Consider the following 24502-nt stretch of genomic DNA (forward strand, 5'->3'; position numbering starts at 1 on the left):
AGACTGCCCAGACTGTCCCGAGCTGCCAGACTGCCCAGACAGCCTGGAACGGCCTGAGCCTGAGCCACCTCCTGATATAGGTGGGTTGGGGAGGGGGGGTGTAGCACAGTGCCGTCGTTGACGGCAGCCACCCTCCCTTCCCTCCCTTTAGTAAGGGGGAATTTTTCTTTTGGGTATTGTTTGGGGTTATTTTTTGTTAAGGTGCTTCTGGGGTAGCACCTTTAAGGGGGGGTACTGTCACGTCCTGGCCAGTATAAGGTTAATTGTTTTTGTAGTTTGGTCAGGGCGTGGCAGAGGGTATTCGTTTTATGTGGTTCGGGGTGGTGTGTTTTGGTGAAGGGTCATTTGGTTTAAGTATTCCGGGGTTTTTGGGCACTGTTTGGTTTTCAGTTATTCTATGTCTAGTCTAGTATGTCTGTTTCTATGTCTGGTTAATTGGGGTTGGGACTCTCAGTTGAAGGCAGGTGTTGTCTATCTGCCTTTGATTGAGAGTCCCATATATGAGGGTGTGTTTGTGTTTGTTATTTGTGGGTGATTGTTCTGTGTGTAAGCCGTAGGCTTTGCCAGACTGTTTTGTTGTTCGTTCGTTTTCGTGTTTTGTTGTTTTGGAGTGTTCTTTTGATTTAATAAATGTTCAAAATGAGCATACACGTACCTGCTGCGTATTGGTCCTCCTTCACCGACGACAACTGTGACAACTTTTTTGGTTACTACATGATTCAATGTGCGTTATTTCATAGTTTTGATGTCTTCACTATTATTCTTCAATGTAGAAAATAGTAAAAAGAAAAAAAAATCCTTGATGAGTAAGTGTGTCTAAACTTTTGACTGGTAAATCGAAAAAGTACATCATACAAAGATGCATATTAAGAAAAGTCAGAAAGTAAATGATTGAGACAGACTTGCATCAGGACAAGATAGGAATTTGTACTGTAAAAAAGCAAGTGATGGGTTAGAAAAACAAGAAATGTTAATAGAAACATGTGCCATGAAAGGAGGTAGGGCCCTAAGTTTTTCCTGGCCACGTAACCTACAGGAAAAAGTCAGACTGCACAGAACTAGTGACTGGAATTTTTCCTGGTCACATGGGCAGACAACGGGAATTTAAAAAAAAATAACGTTTTCAAAACTAAAAATGAAAAGGAAGGTTTCTTATTGGAAAAGTCCACGTAGTCCTTCCCTGTTCCAGTCTGTTTTCTTCTGTTTGGTCCCTAATGAACATGACCACAGTGGACAGGGATTTCCAGAGCCTTAAATTGGGGAGGACACACAATCACATCACCTTGCTGGCATGGAGGATCTGGAACATAAGTGGCAGGCCATGGGTGATGAGCTCCTCAGTGTACTCCTCCTCATGGATGCAGATGAAGTCCTTGAGCAGACCCTGGATCAGTGAGCGCCGGTGCTGCAGGAAACAGGTGCGCAGAGACTCCAGCCAAGTGTGCAGGGTCCAGGGGACACCTGGGAAGACCAGCAGCAGTCAATACATAACAAAATAGTAAATACTGTAGCTGCTAGCTTCTACACCAGCAGGAAAAGCAATTAGCTCAAAAATGGCTAAAGCACTGGCAGGCTGAGGGCCAATGCAATAAAGCAGTTTTTGCATTGGCCCTCAGCCTGCCTCACTCTATAATGGTGATGGATGAGCTTAAAGTGCAGCTGTTGCTGTCTGTGGTGTATATGGAGTGGTGGTGCAGTTTTTGCATTGGCCCTCAGTTGTGGATATCTATGGTGGTCTTGTACAGTCCATGGACTCACCTAATCAGTGAATGTCTACTATACTGTATGATGGCAGTGCATTAGCATGATTTTGATCGGTGATGATTGCCGCGCGCAGCATAAACACAGCTCCCAGCGGTGGGCGTCTACAGTGAGGCATGTCTGCGTAATACCATGTTCACGTGCTAGTCGTAACTAGAAAACGCAGCATTTTATGACTTGCTAACTGGTTGAAACCGGCACACGTATAATTACAACCAGTTAGCAAGTCGAAAATGTCAGAGTTTCCTAGTTCCGACTAGCACTTGAATGCGATATCAGACCTGGGTCAAATCCATACATCAAATACTTGATGTACACCTGATTAAGCTGCATTTTTGGGACTGTTCCATTCGCTCCATTGTACCAAACCAAGTCTAGTGCACTTTGTTTTTGAAAGTGTTTGACATAGTGTTTGGCGCGGGGTGGTGTGCATGTTAACTCTGACCTAAACTGCGGATGTCTATGGTGATGTCCAAATGGCCGTGCTCAGTGCTATGGTACATGGCCTCTCTCAGGGCCCTCAGTTTGGCCTTTCCTGTTCGTTGGAGGGTTCCGACGGCCTGGGGAGGTTTCTTCTCCCCGGGCACCGAGCTCTCGGCCAGGATCTCCTCCAGAGAGAGGATGTTACCCTTTTCTTTCTCTCCATGGGACAGAAGCTTCCGGAACACATTCCTAAAAGGGGGAGGTTTGTAATGTCGGATTTACATTATAACTCACACACCTATCGTTCTACCAGATGCATGGAGAAAAACGGTAAGCTGAGTAGAAAAGAAACCCCAACACACTGGTGATCTTAATGCTCCACAAATTTAATGGATCTTTTCTCCAATGTTTCAGTTCCAATAGAACTTCTTCAGGTACACTCCAGTGTGTTGGAGTTTCTTTTCTAGGCCGAGGATGCGTGACGAGATCGAACCACCCGTTCCGCCCCTGTCTCACCCTTCAGAACACCAGAGCTAAACAACAATCACATTCTGCATGTGTTAGCTGTCAAACGCAAACATAGAGCAAACACAGGTCAAGTGATAACTACAGTATAAATCCAGCTACCTGGGACGTGGAAATTTCAACATTCTCTTCATATTGGGTTACAAATTATATACTGTAGACTTAATGAGAATTTGTACCGCTATGATCAACAACATTCGAAAAACACCCTACAATTAGTTACAATCCTGGTTTAGAGGTATGGCCGGTATGTATGGCCTGTACACTCTTAGAAAAAAGGGTTCCAAAAGGGTTCTTTGCAGAAGGATAGAGTTCTACCAAGAAGTTTTCATCTGAAAAAACGCTTTTTGAAGAAAGGCTTATTTGACTATAGTTTGGAAGGCAAGAAGGATTCTTTTGAAGGCAAGAAGGGTTCTACATAGAACCCTTCTAAAGCCGGGTGAACACTACACAAAATATCGCTGAGCCTCTCAGTAAACAACTGTCTTTCCTGTAATTTTTTGTCTTGCCAACATAGTGGTGCGCACACTAATCGATCTGTCACAGATTGGTCACACACTACAAGATTTTTCACTTGGTCATGAGGATTCTCGATACCATGCTATTGCACGAAAACAAAACAGGAGTTTGTCACGAGCCACACAGTGGCAAAACAAATATGGAGTTTGACTGTGAACAGCAGCTGGCCAGAAAAAGAAGAAAAGAAGAGAAGATTCCAAATTTGGGTGAGGCTGTGGTTGGTGAGACGAGGACAGTTTGGGTTGTTTGTTCTGCAGAGAGAGTTGGAGGTAAGTAAAGCCCAATCAACACAGCTAGCTAGCGTACTAACTCATGTCTTTCATACAGTGTGTGTACTTTGTCCTAATATCACTTACATAACCAATGAAGGGTTGTTATTGTTTTGTTGTTGTTATGGCTGTGGCACCAATACAAATTCCTAAAGATTATTGTTGCATGGAAATAGAATTATCTGATTCAGGATATTTAACTCCAATAGGGCTACATTGTGCTCTGCCTTCATCTATACCCCCCCCCCCATAATAGATGCATGATAGGACTGGATTCAGGGAGCTGCAGCGGATGACCTCAGACAAATTTGAATTCCTGCTGGGGATGGTGAGACTCCTCATCAGAAAGCAGGACTCCAAGATGAGATGGACAATCACTGCGAGGGAGCGACTGTCTTTGACAGTTCCATTTTTGGCAATGGGTGGGTAGGCCTATATCATGTACGTTGGCCCACTGACAAAGAAATGATCAGTCTATAATTTTAATGGTAGGTTTATTTGAACAGTGAGAGACAGAATAACATAAAAAAAATCCAGAAAAACGCATGTCAAAAATGTTATAAATTGATTTGCATTTTAATGAGGGAAATAAGTATTTGACCCCTCTGTAAAACATGACTTAGTACTTGGCAAAACCCTTGTTGGCAATCAAAGAGGTCAGACGTTTCTTGTAGTTGGCCACCAGGTTTGCACACATCTCAGGAGGGATTTTGTCCCACTCCTCTTTGCAGATCTTCTCCAAGTCATTAAGGTTTCGAGGCTGATGTTTGCCAACTCGAACCTTCAGCTCCCTCCACATATTTTCCATGGGATTAAGGTCTGGAGACTGGCTAGGCCACTCCAGGACCTTAACCTGTTGGGGCTAGGGGGCAGTATTGAGAATTTTGAAAAAAATATGTGCCCATTTTTAACTGCCTCCTACACCAACTCAGAAGCTAGAATATGCATATTATTGTTCAGGTTTGGATAGAAAACACCCTAAAGTTTCTAAAACTGTTTGAATGGTGTCTGTGAGTATAACAGAACTCCTATGGCAGGCAAAAATCTGACAAAGTGGCCTGTCTGACAAGGAGTCGTTCTTCTTGCCTCTGTTTATTGAAGAGTAAGGATCTTAGCTGTAACGTGACAATTCCTAGGGCTCCAATAGGCTCTCAGAACCCGGGAAAAACCTGAACGATGACGAGGCAGCCTCAGGCTGAAACACATTATCGCCTTTGCCAAGTGGCCGATCAGAGGACAATGCAATGAGGCGCGTGCGCGATTCGCCCCCGTGGAGTATTTCCATTAGCTCATTGCAGATTCCCGGTCGGAATATTATCACTTTCCTACGATATAAATTGCATAAAAATTGATTTTAAACAGCGATTGACATGCTTCGAAGTACGGTAATGGAATATTTAGAATTTTTTTGTCACGTTCTGCGCCATGCGCACGACCGTGATTTAGCATTCTGATAGTGTCTAGAACGCACGAACAAAACGCCGCTGTTTGGATATAACGATGGATTATTTGGGACCAAACCTACATTTGTTATTGAAGTAGAAGTCCTGGGAGTGCATTCTGACGAAGAACAGGAAAGGTAAGACCATTTTTGTTATACTAAATCTGATTTTGGTGAAGGCTAAACTGGGTGGGTGTCTAAATAGCTAGCCCGTGATGGCTGGGCTATGTACTTAGAATATTGCAAAATGTGCTTCATCCGAAAAGCTATTTTAAAATCGGACATATCGAGTGCATAGAGGAGTAATGTATCTATAATTCTTAAAATAATTGTTATGCTTGTCTTTAAATAGCTGTAAAATAGTCATATGTTTGAGAAATTGAAGTAATAGTATTTCAAACGTTTCAAAAATTGCGCCATTGGATTCAACTGGCTGTTACGTAGGTGGGACGAATTCATCCCACCTGGGCCAGAGAGCTTAATGTGCTTCTTCTTGAGCCACTCCTTTGTTACCTTGGCCGTGTGTTTTGGGTCATTGTCATGCTGGAATACCCATCCACAACCCATTTTCAATCCCCTGGCTGAGGGAAGGAGGTTCTCAACCAAGATTTGACGGTACATGGCCCCGTACATCGTCCCTTTGATGCGGAGAAGTTGTCCTGTCCCCTTAGCAGAAAAACACCCCCAAAGCATAATGTTTCCACCTCCATGTTTGACGGTGGGGATGGTGTTCTTGGGGTCATAGGCAGCATTCCTCCTCCTCCAAACACGGTGGGTTGAGTTGATGCCAAAGAGCTCCGTTTTGGTCTCATCTGACCACAACACTTTCACCCAGTTGTCCTCTGAATCATTCAGATGTTCATTGGCAAACTTCAGACGGGCATATATATGTGCTTTCTTGAGCAGGGGGACCTTGCGGGCGCTGCAGGATTTCAGTCCTTCACGGTGTAATGTGTTACCAATTGTTTTCTTGGTGACTATGGTCCCAGCTGCCTTGAGATCATTGACAAGATCCTCCCGTGTAGTTCTGGGCTGATTCCTCACCGTTCTCATGATCATTGAAACTCCACGAGGTGAGATCTTGCATGGAGCACCAGGCCGAGGGAGTTTGACAATTTTTTGTGTTTTTTCCATTTGCGAATAATCGCACCAACTGTTATCACCTTCTCACCAAGCTGCTTGGCGATGGTCTTGTAGCCCAATTCAGCCTTGTGTAGGTCTACAATCTTGTCCCTGAAATCCTTGGAGAGATCTTTGGTCTTGGCCATGGTGGAGAGTTTGGAATCTGATTAATTGCTTCTGTGGACAGGTGTCTTTTATACAGGTAACAAACTGAGATTAGGAGCACTCCCTTTAACCTCAACAGTCAGTGGAATCCCGTGGCGCGATATTCAAATACCTTAGAAATGCTATTACTTGAATTTTTCAAACATGACTATTTTACACCATTTTAAAGACAAGACTCTCGTTAATCTAACCACACTGTCCGATTTCAAAAAGGCTTTACAACGAAAGCAAAACTTTAGATTATGTCAGCAGAGTACCCTGCCAGAAATAATCAGACACCCATTTTTCAAGCTAGCATATAATGTCACAAAAAACAAAACCACAGCTAAATGCAGCAATAACCTTTGATGATCTTCATCAGATGACAGACCTAGGACATTATGTTACACAATACATGCATGTTTTGTTCAATCAAGTTCATATTTATATCAAAAACCAGCTTTTTACATTAGCATGTCACTAGCATGTGACTAGCATTCCTACCTAACACTTCCGGTGAATTTACTAAATTACTCACGATAAACGTTCACAAAAAACATAATTATTTTAAGAATTATAGATACAGAACTCGTTTATGCAATCGCTATGTCCGATTTTAAAATAGCTTTTCGGTGAAAGCACATTTTGCAATATTCTGAGTAGATAGCCCGGCCATCACAGGCTAGCTATTTTGACACCCACCAAGTGTGGTACTCACCAAACTCAGAATTACTATTAGAAAAATTGGATTACCTTTGCTGTTCTTCGTCAGAATGCACTCCCAGGACATCTACTTCAATAACAAATGTTGGTTTGGTTCCAAATAATCCATAGTTATATCCAAATAGCGGCGTATTGTTTGCGCGTTCAAGACACTATCCGAAGGGTAAAGAAGGGTGATGCGCCCGACGCGTTTCGTGACAAACAATTTCAGAATATTCCATTACCGTACTTCGAAGCATGTCATACGCTGTTTAAAATACATTTTTATGCGATTTTTCTCGTAAAATAGCGATAATATTCCGACCGGGAAACCCTGTTTTCGTTCAAAGACAAAAAAATTAAAACATGGTGTTCGCTCGTGCAGTCTCATTGTTCTCAGGTCGACCACTATCCAAATGCGCTACTGTTTTTCAGCCATGGCCTGCAAAGTCACCATTCAACGTTCTGGCGCCTTCTGAGAGCCTATGGGAGCGTTAGAAAATGTCACGTTATGCCAGAGATCCCCTGTTTTGGTTAGAGATGTAGCTCCCTGTAGCTCAGTTGGTAGAGCATGGTGTTTGCAACACCAGGGTTGTGGGTTCGATTCCCACGGGGGGCCAGCACAGAAAAAAAATGTATGAAATTGTATGAAATGTATGCATTCACTACTGTAAGTCGCTCTGGATAAGAGTGTCTGCTAAATGACTAAAATGTAAAATGTAAATGTAGATGATCAAGAAGGCCAAGAAATAGTCAGAGAGAGCGCTTCCTGTTTGGAATCTTCTCAGGTTTTGGCCTGCCAAATGAGTTCTGTTATACTCACAGACACCTGAACTGTTTGAATAACAGTTTTAGAAACTTTAGGGTGTTTTCTATCCAAAGCCAATAATTATATGCATATTCTAGTTACTGGGCAGGAGTAGTAACCAGATTAAATCAGGTACGAATTTTATCCGGCCGTGTAAAAACTGCCACCTTTTTTACGAGAAAATTTAAACAGCGGTTGACATGCTTCGAAGTACGGTAATGGAATATTTCAAAAGAAAATTGTCACGAAATGCGTCGTCCTCGTAACCCTTCTTTACCATTCGGCTAGTGTCTTGAACGCACGAACAAAATGTCGCTATTTGGATATAACTATGGATTATTTTGAACCAAACCAACATTTGTTATTGAAGTAGAAGTCCTGGGAGTGCATTCTGACGAAGACAGCAAAGGTAATAACATTTTTCTTATAGTAAATCTGACTTTGGTCAGGGCTAAACTTGGTGGGTCTAAATAGGCTAGCCCGTGATGGCTGGGCTATCTAGTCAGAATATTGCAAAATGTGCTTTCACCGAAAAGCTATTTTAAAATCGGACATGGCGATTGCATAAAGAAGTTCTGTATCTATAATTCTTAAAATAATTGTTATGTTTTTTGTGAACGTTTATCGTGAGTAATTTAGTAAATTCACCGGAAGTTTTCGGTGGGTATGCTAGTTCTGAACGTCACATGCTAATGTAAAAAGCTGGTTTTTGATATAAATATGAACTTGATTGAACAAAACATGCATGCATTGTATAACACAATGTCCTAGGGTTGTCATCTGATGAAGATCATCAAAGGTTAGTGCTGCATTTAGCTGTGGTTTTGTTTTTTGTGACATTATATGCTAGCTTGAAAAATGGGTGTCTGATTATTTCTGGCTGGGTACTCTGCTGACATAATCTAATGTTTTGCTTTCGCTGTAAAGCCTTTTTTAAATCGGACAGTGTGGTTTGATAAAGGAGAGTCTTGTCTTTAAAATGGTGTAAAATAGTAATGTGTTTGAAAAATGGAAGTTTTCGGATTTTAGAGGAGTTTGTATTTCGCGCCACGTCCATCATTGGATATTGGAGCAGGTGTTCCGCTAGCGGAACGTCTAGATGTAAGAGGTTTTAACCAAGAGGAGCAGTATGGCAAAAGTATTCTCTTTGCGCACATGAACGAGAGCGCGCTCTTCGTTCTTTTCCTTCGTTATTGAACATCGTAATCTCCATCTGAAATATTATCATTTATTTAGATGTTAGACAACCTTAGGATTCATAAAAAACATTGTTTGAATCGTTTGGACAAACTTTGCTGGTACATTTTTGGATTTGTTTGTATGCATCTTGAAGGACTGGATTGCTGAGTTCATTGGCGCCAACTAAAGGGACATTTTTGGGATATAAAGAAGGACCTTATCGAACAAAACGACCATTTATTGTGTGGCTGGGACCCTTGTGATTGCAACAAGAGGAAGATCTTCAAAGGTTAGTGATTTATTTAATCGCTATTTGTGATTTTGTAACACCTGTGCTGGTTGAAATATTATTTTGGGCTGGGGCGCTGTCCTCAGATAATCGCATGGTTTGCTTTCGCCCTAAAGCCTTTTTGCAATCTGACAAAGCGGCTGGATTAACAAGAAGTGAGTCTTTTAACTGATATATAACACTTGTATTTTCATGAATGTTTATTATTACTATTCTGTCATTTCAATTTGGTGCTCTGCGATTTCACCGGAATTTGTCGAGGTGGGTCGCTAGAATTTGTCGAGGTGTTCTTCGTCAGAATGCACTCCCAGGACTTCTACTTCAATAACAAATGTTGGTTTGGTCCCAAATAATCCATAGTTATATCCAAATAGCGGCGTTTTGTTCGTGCGTTCAAGACACTATCCGAAGGGTAAATAAGGGTGATGCGCCCGACGCGTTTCGTGACAAAACATTTCTAAATATTCCATTACCGTACTTCGAAGCATGTCAACCGCTGTTTAAAATAAATTTTTCTGCCATTTTTCTCGTAAAAAAGCGATAATATTCCGACCGGGAGTGGTTGTTTTCGTTCAAAGAGAGGTTTTGGCCTTCCAAATGAGTTCTGTTATACTCACAGACACCATTCAAACAGTTTTAGAAACTTTAGGGTGTTTTCTATCCTAATCAAACAATTATATGCATATTCTAGTTACTGGGCTGGAGTAGTAACCAGATTAAATCGGGTACGTTTTTTATCCGGCCGTGCAAATACTGCCCCCTAGCCCCAACAGGTTAAAACCTTTAGGGCTAGGGCTCAGTGTCCTGAATTCCAGATGACTGACATGCCCAAAGTAAACTGCCTGTTACTCAGTCCCAGAAGCTAGGATATGCATATAATTGGTAGCTATGGATAGAAAACATTCTGACGTTTCTAAAGCTGTTCAAATAATGTCTGTGAGTATAACAAAACTGATATGGCAGGCGAAACCCGAAGAAAATCCTTCCAGAATTGTATTTGTTGAGGTCACAGGCCTTTTCAATGCTAGCCTAAGGGATATACAAAAAAAGGACCCAGATTGCAGTTCCTATGGCTTCCACTAGATGACAGTCTTTGGAAAGGGTTCTTGAAAAACAAACAAGTAGTTGTAGTTTATCCAAGGTGTCCCTCATTAGAAAAGTAGTCATGTTGCACGTGTGAATGAGGCGCGTGCTCTTCGTTATTTATCTTCCCTATTGAACATACTACTCTCCGTCTTAAATATGATAATTTATTTAGATATTAGAGTACCTGAGGATTAATTAGAAACATCGTTTGACTTGTTTGGACAAACTTTACCAGTAACCTTTTGGATTCGTTTGTATGCCTGTTGAACAAGTGGATTACTGAAATCAATGGCGTCAACTAAACTGACTTTTTTGGATATAAAGAAGGATTTTATCGAACAAAACCATTCATTGTGTAGCTGGGAACTTTGGGATTGCAAACAGAGGAAGATCTTCAAAGGTAAGTGTGACGATCATCGTAAGGAGTAGACCAAGGTGCAGCGTGTTGAGTGCTCATGATAAATATTTATTTAAACTCAGAACACTATGGCAAAACAACAAATAACGGAAAACGACTGTCACGTTCTGCAGGCTTTACAGAGCAAAAACAAGATCCCACAACTGAAAGTGGAAAAAAGGGCTGCCTAAGTATGTTTCCTAATCAGAGACAATGATAAACAGCTGCCTCTGATTAGGAACCACACTCGGCTCAACACAAAGAAATAGAAAACATAGAAATGAACATAGAAATACAAAATCTAGAATGCCCACCCAAATCACACCCTGACCTAACCAAAAGAGAGAAAATAAAGGTCAATCTAAGGTCAGGGCGTGACAGTAAGTGATTTATTCTATCGCTATTTGTGATTTTGCCTGTGATGGTTTGAAAAAGTATTTTGATGTGGGGCGCTGTCCTCAGATAATCACATGGTATGCTATCGCCGTAAAGCCTTTTTCAAATCTGACAACGCGGTTGGATTCACTTCTTTGGGATAGGGGGTGGTATTTTGACGTCCGGATGAAAAGCATGCCCAAAGTAAACTGCCTGATACTCAGGCCCAGAAGCTAGGATATGCATATAATTGATAGAAAACTCTCTAAAGTTTCTAAAACTGTTAAAATAATGTCTGTGAGTATAACAGAACTGAAATGGCAGGCGAGGACAAACCACAATTTGTTTTTTAACCTGTCTGGCGCATGTGGGACAAATTCGTCCCACCTACGTAACAGCCACTTCAATCCAGTGGCGCGATTTTTGAATCGTTTGAAATACTATTACTTCAATTTCTCAAACATATGACTATTTTACAGCTATTTAAAGACAAGAATCTCGTTAATCTAACCACACTGTCCGATTTCAAAAAGGCGTTACAACGAAAGCAAAACATTACATTATGTCAGGAGAGTGCCCAGCCAGAAATAATCAGACACCCATTTTTCAAGCTAGCATATAATGTCACATAAACCCAAACCACAGCTAAATGCAGCACTAACCTTTTATGATCTTCATCAGATGACACACCTAGGACATTATGTTATACAATACATGCATGTCTGTTCAATCGAGTTCATATTTATAACAAAAAACAGCTTTTTACATTAGCATGTGACGTTCAGAAAAAGCATACCCCCGCAAACTTCCGGGGAATTTACTAACAGTTTGCTAAATTACTCACGATCAACGTTCACAAAAAGCATAACAATTATTTTAAGAATTATAGATACATTACCCCTCTATGCACTCGATATGTCCGATTTTAAAATAGCTTTTCGGATGAAGCACATTTTGCAATACTCTAAGTACATAGCCCGGCATCACGGGCTAGCTATTTAGACACCCGGCAAGATTAGCCTTCATCAAAATCACATTTCCTATAAGAAAAATGTTATTACCTTTCTTGTTCTTCGTCAGAATGCACTCCCACGACTTCTACTTCAATAACAAATGTAGGTTTGGTCCCAAATAATCCATCGTTATATCCAAACAGCGGCGTTTTGTTCGTGCGTTCTAGACACTATCAGAATACTAAATCACGGTCATGAGCATGGCGCATGGCGTGACAAAAAAATTCTAAATATTCCATTACCGTACTTCGAAGCATGTCAACTGCTGTTTAAAACCAATTTTTATGCCATTTATCTCGTAGAAAAGCGATAATATTCCGACCGGGAATCTGCAATGAGCCTAAACAGCCGACTGAAATTTCTCCGCGGGGGCGAATCATGCACGCGCCTCATTGCATTGACACCTAATGGGACACTTGGAAAAGGCGATAATCTGTTTCAGCCTGAGGCTGCCTCGTCATCATTCCTGTTTTTCCCGGGCTCTGAGAGCCTATTGGAGCCCTAGGAATTGTCACGTTACAGCTAAGATCCTTACTCTTCAATAAACAGATGCAAGACGCACGACTCCTTGTCAGACAGGGTACTTCCTGCATGAAACCGTGTCAGGTTTTTGCCTGCCATAGGAGTTCTGTTATACTCACAGACACCATTCAAACAGTTTTAGAAATTTTAGGGTGTTTTCTATCCAAACCTGAACAATAATATGCATATTCTAGCTTCTGAGTTGGTGTAGGAGGCAGTTAAAAATGGGCACATATTTTTTCCAAAATTCTCAATGCTGCCCCCTAGCCCAAACAGGTTAAAAGTCAGCATACCACTGATTTCAATTCCTGGCACTTTTATAATAGGGTGAAATGGTCCCCGATTGCAGTTCCTAGGGCTTCCACTAGATGTCAACAGTCTTTAGAAAGAGTTTCAGGCTGGTTTTTGGAAAAATGAGGCTCCCATTTTGGCTGTAGTGTTTCCAAGCGCGTGGCCGAGAGAGCGCGTTCTTTTTGTTAATCTCCGGTAAAGACAATAACGATTCTCCGTCTTAAATTTTATAGTTTATTTGAAAATTAGGGTACCTAAGGTTTGATTATAAACGTTGACTGACTTGTTTGGATAAGTTTGTTGGTAACGTTTGGGATTAATTTTGTATGCATTTTGAAGGAGGGAAAATGAGTGGATATTGACTGAAGTGCGCCAGCTAAACTGAGTTTTTATGGATATAAAGAAGCACTTTATCGAACAAAAGGACCATTTGTAATGTAACTGGGACATTTTGGAGTGCCAACAGAAGATCTTCAAAGGTAAGGCATATATTATATTGCTATTTCTGACTTTCGTGTCGCAACTCCCTGCTTGAAAATGATTGATTTGTTATGCATTTGTGTGCTGGACGCTGTCCTCAGATAATTGCATTGTTTGCTCTCGCCGTAAAGCTTTTTTGAAATCTGACACCTTGGCTGGATTAACAACAAATTAAGCTTTATTTTGATGTAATGCAATTGTGATTTCATGAAAGTTTAATATTTATAGTAATTTCATTTGAATTTGGCGCTCTGCAATTTCACCGGATGTTGACCAGGTGGGACGCTACCATCCCAGGTATCCATAAGATTAACCTGTTTGGGATAGGGGGCAGTATTTTCACGGCCGGATAAAAACATACCCGATTTAACCTGGTTACTACTCCTGCCCAGAAACTAGAATATGAATACATTATGTGGATTGGGATAGAAAGCACTCTAATGTTTCTAAAACTATTTGAATGGTGTCTGTGAGTATAACAGAACTCATATGGCAGTCCAAAACCTGAGAAGATTCCATACAGGAAGTGCCCTGTCTGACAATTTGTTCTCCTTCTAGGGCATCTCTATCAAAAATACAGCATCTCTGCTGTAACGTGACATTTTCTAAGGCTTCCAATGGCTCTCAGAAGGCGCCAGAAAGTGTAATGACGTCTCTGCAGTCTCTGGGTGAAAAAAAAGCAGGAGTTTTTGTGAGTGGTCAGGCAGGGAGCAATGACACTGGAGTGCGCATGCAGGAGACGACTGCATGTTTTTCTTTCAGTCTATGAATGAATATAACGTCGCCCGGTTGGAATATTATCGCTATTTTACGAGAAAAATAGCATAAAAATAGATTTTAAACAGCGTTTGACATGCTTCTAAGTACGGTAAAGGAATATTTTGATTTTGTTTGTCACGAAATGCGCCTGCGCATCACACTTCGGATACTGACCTAAACACACCAACAAAACGGAGCTATTTGGATATAACTATGGATTATTTGGAACCAAAACAACATTTGTTGTTGTAGTAGAAGTCCTGGGAGTGCATTCTGACGAAGAACAGCAAAGGTAATCCAATTTTTCTTATAGTTAATCTGAGTTTGGTGAGCACCAAACTTGGTGGGTGTCAAATTAGCTAGCCTGTGATGGCCGAGATATCTACTCAGAATATTGCAAAATGTGCTTTCGCCGAAAAGCTATTTTAAAACCACGTTGTTGCCTCCAAAAAGCTCCATGTTGTTAGCACATGATCTAAGCCCGCCGGACTTGTATTCATGAACGAGGGGAAAAAATATATTTACGTTCGTTCAAACATGTCAAACGTTGTATAGCTTAACCTCTCTGGCGCATGTGGGACGAACTCGTCCCACCTACGTAACAGCCACTGAAATCCAGTGGCGCGATTTTTGAATCGTTAGAAATACTATTACTTCAATTTCTCAAACATATGACTATTTTACAGCTATTTAAAGACAAGAATCTCGTTAATCTAACCCCACTGTCCGATTTCAAAAAGGCTTTACAACGAAAGCAAAACATTAGATTATGTCAGCAGAGTGCCCAGCCAGAAAAAATCAGACACCCATTTTTCAAGCTAGCATATCATGTCACATAAACCCAAACCACAGCTAAATGCAGCACTAACCTTTTATGATCTTCATCAGATGACACACGTAGGACATTGTGTTATACAATACATGCATGTCTGTTCAATCAAGTTCATATTTATATCAAAAACTAGCTTTTTACATTAGCATGTGACGTTCAGAAAAAGCATAACCCCCGCAAACTTCCAGGGAATTTACTAACAGTTTGCTAAATTACTCACGATAAACGTTCACAAAAAGCATAACAATTATTTAAAGAATTATAGATACATTACTCCTCTATGCACTCGATATGTCCGATTTTAAAATAGCTTTTCGGATGAAGCACATTTTGCAATATTCTAAGTACATAGCCCGGCATCACAGGGCTAGCTATTTAGATACCCACCCAGGTCAGCCTCCACCAAAATCACATTTCCTATAAGAAAAATGTTCTTACCTTGCTTGTTCTTCGTCAGAATACACTGCCAGGACTTCTACTTCAATAACAAATGTTGGTTTGGTCCCAAATAATCCATCGTTATATCCAAACAGCGACGTTTTGTTCGTGAGTTCTAGACACTATCAGAATGCTTCTTCACGGTGTACCGCATGGCGCATTGGCGTGACAAAATGTCTAAATATTCCATTACCGTACTTCGAAGCATGTCAACCGCTGTTTAAAACCAATTTTTATGCCATTTATCTCGTAGATAAGTGATAATATTCCGACCGTGAATATGCATTGAGCCTAAACAGCCGAATAAAATTTCTCCTCAGGAGCGAATCGTGCACGCGCCTCATTCAAAGGTCCTCTGAGCAGCCACTTACAAAAGGTGATAATGTGTTTCAGCCTGAGGCTCCCTCGTAAACCTTCAGGTTTTTCGCGGGTTCTGAGAGCCTATTGGAGCCCTGGGAATTGTCACGTTACAGCTAAGATCCTTACTTTTCAATAAAAAGATGCAAGATGCACGACTCCTTGTCAGACAGGGTACTTCCTGCTTGAAACCTTGTCAGGTTTTTGCCTGCCATAGGAGTTCTGTTATACTCACAGACACCATTCAAACAGTTTTAGAAAATTCAGAGAGTTTTCTATCCAAACCTGAACAATAATATGCATATTCTAGCTTCTGAGTTGGTGTAGGAGGCAGTTAAAAATGGGAACATATTTTTTCCAAAATTCTCAATACTGCCCCCTATCCCCAAAAGGTTAAATCATTAGTGCCTTTTTTAACCAGAACATGAATAAAATTCAAGGCGTCCGCCTTGAATTTTATTCATGTTCTGGTTAAAAAAGGCCCTAATGATTTATGCGATACAACGTTTGACATGTTTGAACGAACGAAAATATATTTTTTCCGTTCGTGAAGTGAAGTGCAGTCCGGCTGGCTTAGATCATGTGCTAACAACACGGAGCTTTTTGGACATAAATGATGAGCTTTTTTGAACAAAACTACATTCGTTATGGACCTGGGATTCCTGGAAGTGACATCTGATGAAGAGAATCAAAAGGTAATGGATTATTTACATAGTATTTTAGATTTTAGATCTCTCCAACATGGCGGTTAGTCTGTATCGCAAAGCGTATTTTTCTGGGCGCAGTGCTCAGATTATTGCAAAGTGTGATTTCCCAGTAAGGTTATTTTTAAATCTGGCAAGTCGATTGCGTTCAAGAGATGTAAATCTATAATTCTTTGAATGACAATATAATATTTTACCAATGTTTTCTAATATTAATTAATTATTTTGTTGTGATGACTTGACTGCCGGTTATTGGAGGGAAACGATTTCCTGAACATCAACGCCATAGTAAAACGCTGTTTTTGGATATAAATATGAACTTGATAGAACTAAAAATGCATGCATTGTCTAACATAATGTCCTAGGAGTGTCATCTGATGGAGATTGTAAAAGGTTAGTGCATAATTTTAGCTGATTTTATGGTTTTGGTGACGCCTGTCTTTGAATTGACAATACAGTACACACAGCTATTGTCAATGTACTCTCCTAACATAACCTAACTTTATGCTTTCGCCGTAAAACCTTTTTGAAATCGGACAACGTGGTTAGATTAAGGAGATGTTTATCTTTCAAAGGGGGTAAGATAGTTGTATGTTTGAAAATTAGAATTTTGACATTTATTTGGTTTCAAATTTGCCGCTCTTGAAATGCACCTGCTGTTGATAGGGTGCGCCACGAGTGGCACGCTAACGTCCCACATAGCCCCAAGAAGTTAACCTGTTGGGGCTAGGGGGCAGTATTTTCACGGCTGGATAAAAAAATGTACCCGATTTAATCTGGTTACTAATCCTACCCAGTAACTAGAATATGCATATACTTATTATATATGGATAGAAAACACCCTAAAGTTTCTAAAACTGTTTGAATGGTGTCTGTGAGTATAACAGAACTCATTTGGCAGGCAAAACCCTGAGACAGATTCTGACAGGAAGTGGATACCTGATGTGTTGAATTGCCTTTAAGCCTATGTCATTGAAAGACACAGGGGCTGAGGAATGTTTTGGCACTTCCTATTGCTTCCACTAGATGTCACCAGCCTTTACAAAGTGTTTTGAGTCTTATACTGTGAGATCTGACCGAACAAGAGCCTTGGAACGGTGATGGGCCATTAGATCCACAAATGAGGAGATTATCCGTTCACCTACTCTGCGTCTCACAAAGACATGGTGGTTGGAACCAAAAATCACAAATTCGGACACATCAGACCAAAGGGCAGATTTCCACCGGTCGAATGTCCATTGCTCGTGTTTCTTGGCCCAACAGTTGATGCTGAGATGTGTTTGTTACTTGAACTCTGTGAAGTATTTATTTCAGCTGCAAATTCAGAGGCTGGTAACTCTAATTAACTTATCCTCTGCAGCAGAGGTAACTCTGGGTCTACCTTTCCTATGGCGGTCCAGTTTCACCATAGCACTTGATGGTTTTTGTAACTGTACTTGAAGAAACTTCTTGAAATTTTCCGTATTGACAGACCTTTATGTATTAAAGCAATGATGGACTGTTGTTTCTCTTTGCTTATTTGAGCTGTTCTTGCCATAATATAGACTTGGTCTTTTACCAAATAGGGCTATCTTCTGTATACCAGCCCTACCTTATCACAACACAACTAATTGCCTCAAACGCATTAAGAAAGAAAGAAATTCCACAAATTCACAAGACACACCTGTTAATTGAAATGCATTCCAGGTGACTATCTCATGGCGCTGGTTGAGAGAATGCCAAGAGTGTGCAAAGCTGTCATCAAGGCAAAGGGTGGCTACTCTGAAGAATCTCAAATATAACATATTTTGATTTGTTTAACACTTTTTTGGTTACTACATGATTCCATGTGTTATTTCATAGTTTTGATGGCTTCACTATTATTCTACAATTTAGAACATAGTAAAATAGAGAACAACCCTGAGTAGGTGTGTCCAAACTTTTGACATGTACTGTATATACACTGCTCAAAGAAAAAAAGGGAACACTTAAACAACACAATGTAACTCCAAGTCAATCACACTTCTGTGAAATCAAACTGTCCACTTAGGAAGCAACACTTATTGACAATAAATTTCACATGCTGTTGTGCAAATGGAATAGACAACAGGTGGAAATTATAGGCAATTAGCAAGACACCCCCAATAAAGGAGTGGTTCTGCAGGTGGTGACAACAGACCACTTCTCAGTTCCTATGCTTCCTGGCTGATGTTTTGGTCACTTTTGAATGCTGGCGGTGTTTTCACTCTAGTGGTAGCATGAGACGGAGTCTACAACCCACACAAGTGGCTCAGGTAGTGCAGCTCATCCAGGATGGCACATCAATGCGAGCTGTGGCAAGAAGGTTTGCTGTGTCTGTCAGCGTAGTGTCCAGAGCATGGGGGCGCTACCAGGAGACAGGCCAGTACATCAGGAGACATGGAGGCCATAGGAGGGCAACAACCCAGCAGCAGGACCGCTACCTCCGCCTTTGTGCATGGAGGAGCAGGAGGAGCACTGCCAGAGCCCTGCAAAATGACCTCCAGCAGGCCACAAATGTGCATGTGTCTGCTCAAACGGTCAGAAACAGACTCCATGAGGGTAGTATGAGGGCCCGACGTCCACAGGTGGGGGTTGTGCTTACAGCCCAACACCGTGCAGGATGTTTTGCATTTGCCAGAGAACACCAAGATTGGCAATTTCGCCACTGGCGCCCTGTGCTCTTCACAGATGAATGCAGGTTCACACTGAGCACATGTGACAGACGTGACAGAGTCTGGAGACGCCGTGGAGAACATTCTGCTGCCTGCAACATCCTCCAACATGACCGGTTTGGCGGTGGGTCAGTCAGGGTGTGGGGTGGCATTTCTTTGGGGGGCCGCACAGCCCTCCATGTGCTCGCCAGAGGTAGCCTGACTGCCATTAGGTACCGAGATGAGATCCTCAGACCCCTTGTGAGACCATATGCTGGTGCGGTTGGCCCTGGGTTCCTCCTAATGCAAGACAATGCTAGACCTCATGTGGCTGGAGTGTGTCAGCAGTTCCTGCAAGAGGAAGGCATTGATGCTATGGACTGGCCCGCCCGTTCCCTAGACCTGAATCCAATTGAGTACATCTGGGACATCATGTCTCTCTCCATCCACCAACGCCACGTTGCACCACAGACTGTCCAGGAGTTGGCGGATGCTTTAGTCCAGGTCTGGGAGGAGATCCCTCAGGAGACCATCCGCCACCTCATCAGGAGCATGCCCAGGCATTGTAGGGAGGTCATACAGGCATGTGGAGGCCACACACACTACTGAGCCTCATTTTGACATTACATCAAAGTTGGATCAGCCTGTAGTGTGGTTTTCCACTTTAATTTTGAGTGTGACTCCAAATCCAGACCTCCATGGGTTGATAAATTGGATTTCCATTGATATTTTTGTGTGATTTTGTTGTCAGCACATTCAACTATGTAAATAAAAAAGTATTTAATAAGATTATTTCATTCATTCAGATCTAGGATGATATTTTAGTGTTCCCTTAATTTTTTGAGCAGTGTATATTTACATTACCAAAAAAAAGAAAATTATATGGATCCGTTTCCTATTATGTTCCCTCCGTGTTGTTAAGTGCTCAATTCAAGGCAAAGGGTGAGCAGTTGTGGCACAAATATTTTCATGTAACTATTCATATGGCCCATGATAAGTGGCATTGACCGTGACATTAAAGCCTTCAGCTAACTACATACATAAAAGTTATTAAAATGCCTGAAAGTGTCCTATTTGACAAGCTGTTCTTCCTTTTTCATGGCATGAAGTTGTAAAAAGAAAAAAGAGAAAGCAACCTAACTTTAGCTAGTTATCAAGCTATTTTGCTCACCTGGTTGTTGAAGAGCAGTGGCAATGTCTGTCCACCTCTTTTCTTTTTTCAATCCGTTTGTGATGAAACTCAGAAGATTCATTGAACAGGCACACATGATTTTCCAAAGTTCGCACTAGCTTCCCTTCCATCTCATGTCGACATAGACCGTTGAGCGTTTTTTTCTGATGTTGATTTTATGCTATGTTAACCTGTTTGGGCTAGGGGGCAGTATTGAGAATTTTGGAAAAAATATGTGCCCATTTTTAACTGCCTCCTACACCAACTCAGAAGCTGGAATATGCATATTATTGTTCAGGTTTGGATAGAAAACACCCTAAAGTTTCTAAAACTGTTTGAATGGTGTCTGTGAGTATAACAGAACTCCTATGGCAGGCAAAAACCTGACAAGGTTTCATGCAGGAAGTGGCCTGTCTGACAAGGAGTCGTGCGTCTTGCATCTGTTTATTGAAGAGTAAGGATCTTAGCTGTAACGTGACAATTCCTAGGGCTCCAATAGGCTCTCAGAACCCGGGAAAAATCTGAACGATGACGAGGCGGCCTCTGGCTGAAACAGATTATCGCCTTTTCCAAGTGTCCCATTAGGTGTCAATGCAATGAGGCGCGTGCGCAATTCGCCCCCGCGGAGAAATTTCAGTCGGCTGTTTAGCTTATTGCAGATTCCCGGTCGGAATATTATCGCTTTTCTACGAGATAAATGGCATAAAAATTGATTTTAAACAGCGGTTGACATGCTTCGAAGTATGGTAATGGAATATTTAGACATTTTTTGTCACGCCATGCGCCATGCTCGTGACCGTGATTTAGTATTCTGATAGTGTCTAGAACGCACGAACAAAACGTAGTTGATGGAACATAACGATGGATTATTTGGGACCAAACCTACATTTGTTATTGAAGTAGAAGTCCTGGGAGTGCATTCTGACGAAGAACAAGAAAGGTAATAACATTTTTCTTATAGGAAATGTGATTTTGATGAAGGCTAATCTTGCCGGGTGTCTAAATAGCTAGCCCGTGATGGCTGGGCTATGTACTTAGAATATTGCAAAATGTGCTTCATCCGAAAAGCTATTTTAAAATCGGACATATCGAGTGCGTAGAGGAGTAATGTATCTATAATTCTTAAAATAATTGTTATGCTTTTTGTGAACGTTTATCGTGAGTAATTTAGCAAACTGTTAGTAAATTCCCCGGAAGTTTGCGGGGGGTATGCTTTTTCTGAACGTCACATGCTAATGTAAAAAGCTTGTTTTTGATATAAATATGAACTTGATTGAACAGACATGCATGTATTGTATAACATAATGTCCTAGGTGTGTCATCTGATGAAGATCATAAAAGGTTAGTGCTGCATTTAGCTGTGGTTTGGGTTTATGTGACATGATATGCTAGCTTGAAAAATGGGTGTCTGATTATTTCTGGCTGGGCACTCTCCTGACATAATCTAATGTTTTGCTTTCGTTGTAAAGCCTTTTTGAAATCGGACAGTGTGGTTAGATTAACGAGATTCTTGTCTTTAAATAGCTGTAAAATAGTCATATGTTTGAGAAATTGAAGTAATAGTATTTCAAACGATTCAAAAATCGCGCCACTGGATTGAAGTGGCTGTTACTTAGGTGGGACGAATTCGTCCCACATGCGCCAGAGAGGTTAATAACCTCTTACATCTAGACGTTCCGCTAGCGGAACACCTGCTCCAATATCCAATGATGGGCGTGGCGCGAATTACAAATTCCTCAAAAATACAAAAACTTCAATTTTTCAAACATATGACTATTTTACACCATTTTAAAGACAAGACTCTCCTTTATCTAACCACACTATCCGATTTCAAAAAGGCTTTACAACGAAAGCAAAACATTAGATTATGTCAGCAGAGTACCCAGCCAGAAATAATCAGACACCCATTTTTCAAGCTAGCATATAATGTCACATAAATCCAAACCACAGCTAAATGCAGCACTAACCTTTGATGATCTTCATCAGATGACATCCCTAGGACATTATGTTATACAATACATGCATGTTTTGTTCAATCAAGTTCATATTTATATCAAAAACCAGCTTTTTACATTAGCATGTGACGTTCAGAACTAGCATACCCCCCGCAAACTTCCTGTGAATTTACTAAATTACTCACGATAAACGTTCACAAAAAACATAACAATTATTTTAAGATTTATAGATACAGAAGTCCTCTATGCACTCGCTATGTCCGATTTTAAAATAGCTTTTCGATGAAAGCACATTTTGCAATATTCTCAGTAGATAGCCCTAGCTATTTAGACACCCAGCAAGTTTAGCACTCACCAATGTCAGATTTACTATAAGAAAAATGTTATTACCTTTGCTGTCTTCGTCAGAATGCACTCCCGGGACTTCTACTTCAATAACAAATGTTGGTTTGGTCCCAAATAATCCATAGTTATATCCAAACAGCGGCGTTTTGTTCGTGCGTTCAAGACACTATCCGAAAGGGTAAATAAGGGTTATGAGCCCGACGCGTTTCGTGACAAAAAATTTCTAAATATTCTATTACCGTACTTCGAAGCATGTCAACCGCTGTTTAAAATCAATTTTTATGCAATTTTTCTCGTAAAAAAACGTTAATATTCCAACCGGCAAAGCGTGTTTACGTTCAGAGAGAGAGAAAGTAAAAGCATGGGATCCCCTCGTGCACGAGCCTCAGTCTGATGGCCCTCTGATCGACCACCATCCAAATGCGCTAAAGTTTTTCATCCAGCGGCTGGAATTACATCATTCAGCTTTTTCCCGGGTTCTGAGAGCCTATGGGAGCCGTAGGAAGTGTCACGTTACAGCAAAAATCCTAAATGTTCAATAAACAGAGCCAAGAAGCTCAAGGAATGGTCAGAGAGGGTACTTCCTGTTTGGAATCTTCTCATGTTTTTGCCTGCCATATGAGTTCTGTTATACTCAGACACTATTCAAACAGTTTTAGAAACTTTAGGGTTTTTTCTATCCAAAGCCAATAATTATATGCATATTCTAGTTTCTGGGCAGGAGTAATAATCAGATTAAATCGGGTACGTTTTTTATCCGGCCGTGAAAATACTGCCCCCTAGCCATAACAGGCTAGCTTGCTTCCACCTCTTCCGCCTGGTTTTGTCACGAGCACTCAATAGCTATTGCTGATCACCATTCTCAAAACTTGTCATTGCACATATCCCACTACAAGAGCATCGCAGATTTCGGCAGATAAAATTAAACAAGTTTGAAAATATCCGGACCTCTGGGACTACTAAATGAACATATATATTTTTTACATTTTATTGAAGACTTATTTTACCAGGTACATTGACTGAGAACACATTCTCATTTACAACAACGACCTGGGGAATAGTTACAGGGGAGAGTGGGGGGGATGAATGAGCCAATTGACAGGATCTGTAGGCTTCAGACCCGCTCACATTAAATGAGCGTTGGTGATGGCCCAGCGCCCAAGTAGGCAGATTGGTGTGAGAATGTTTTTAACTATACCTATATGGGAATATTTGTGCATATATCTGGAATTAGTGGACCAGCAGAATATAAAATGGTACACAGCAAATTGTCCAGTTTTAGCTAGTGTTGATTTTTCAGTCTAACATTTCTAGTGTTGTTTCAAGAGTTAAATTAACTTAACACTCAGTGTTGGTGTTAATAACCAGAGTTGAGCGTGACCAATTTTTGCTGTGTACACAAAAAAATAAAGGTTCTTAAAATGGTTCTTCCTCAGCTCTTAAACTGTTGAGAACCCCTTCGAGATGGGATCCCGTTAACGGGATCATTTGACAAAATAGCATGGCGCGGAATTCAAAACCACAAAAATCGAATAATTTCAATTTCTTAAACATACGACTATTTTACACCATTTTAAAGATACACTTCTCGTTAATGCAACCACATTGTCTGATTTCAAAAAGGCTATACAGCGAAAGCAAAACATTAGATTATGTTAGGACAGTACATAGTCAAACAATAACCACAGCCATTTTCCAAGCAAGGAGATCTGTCACAGAAACCACAAAACAGCTAAAATTAAGCACTAGCCTTTGATGTCTTCATCAGATGACACTCATAGGACATCATGTTACACAATACATGTACGTTTTGTTCAATCAAGTTCATATTTATATCCAAAAACAGCATTTTACATTGGCACGTGATGTTCGGAAAATGTTTAGCCTCCAAAACTCCCGGTGAATGAGCACAATGAGCACACATATTACAGAAATACTCATCAT

The 24502-nt window shown here is 40.8% G+C and overlaps 1 protein-coding gene across 1 annotated transcript in view; it reads right to left on the reverse strand.

Annotated features, from left to right (window-relative positions):
- Window positions 1–24502, reverse strand: part of LOC115198634 (ankyrin repeat and BTB/POZ domain-containing protein BTBD11-A) — a 210690-nt gene that overhangs the window by 15492 nt on the left and 170696 nt on the right. Inside the window, exons 9-10 of the mRNA XM_029760716.1 lie at window positions 2207–2433; window positions 1283–1461 (exon numbers count right to left, since the gene is read on the reverse strand). Coding sequence (XP_029616576.1) covers window positions 1283–1461; window positions 2207–2433 — 406 coding nt within the window. The remainder of the gene's footprint in view (window positions 1–1282; window positions 1462–2206; window positions 2434–24502) is intronic.

Source organism: Salmo trutta, chromosome 8, assembly GCF_901001165.1.
Source record: "Salmo trutta chromosome 8, fSalTru1.1, whole genome shotgun sequence".
In the NCBI taxonomy this organism is placed as follows: Eukaryota; Metazoa; Chordata; class Actinopteri; order Salmoniformes; family Salmonidae; genus Salmo; species Salmo trutta.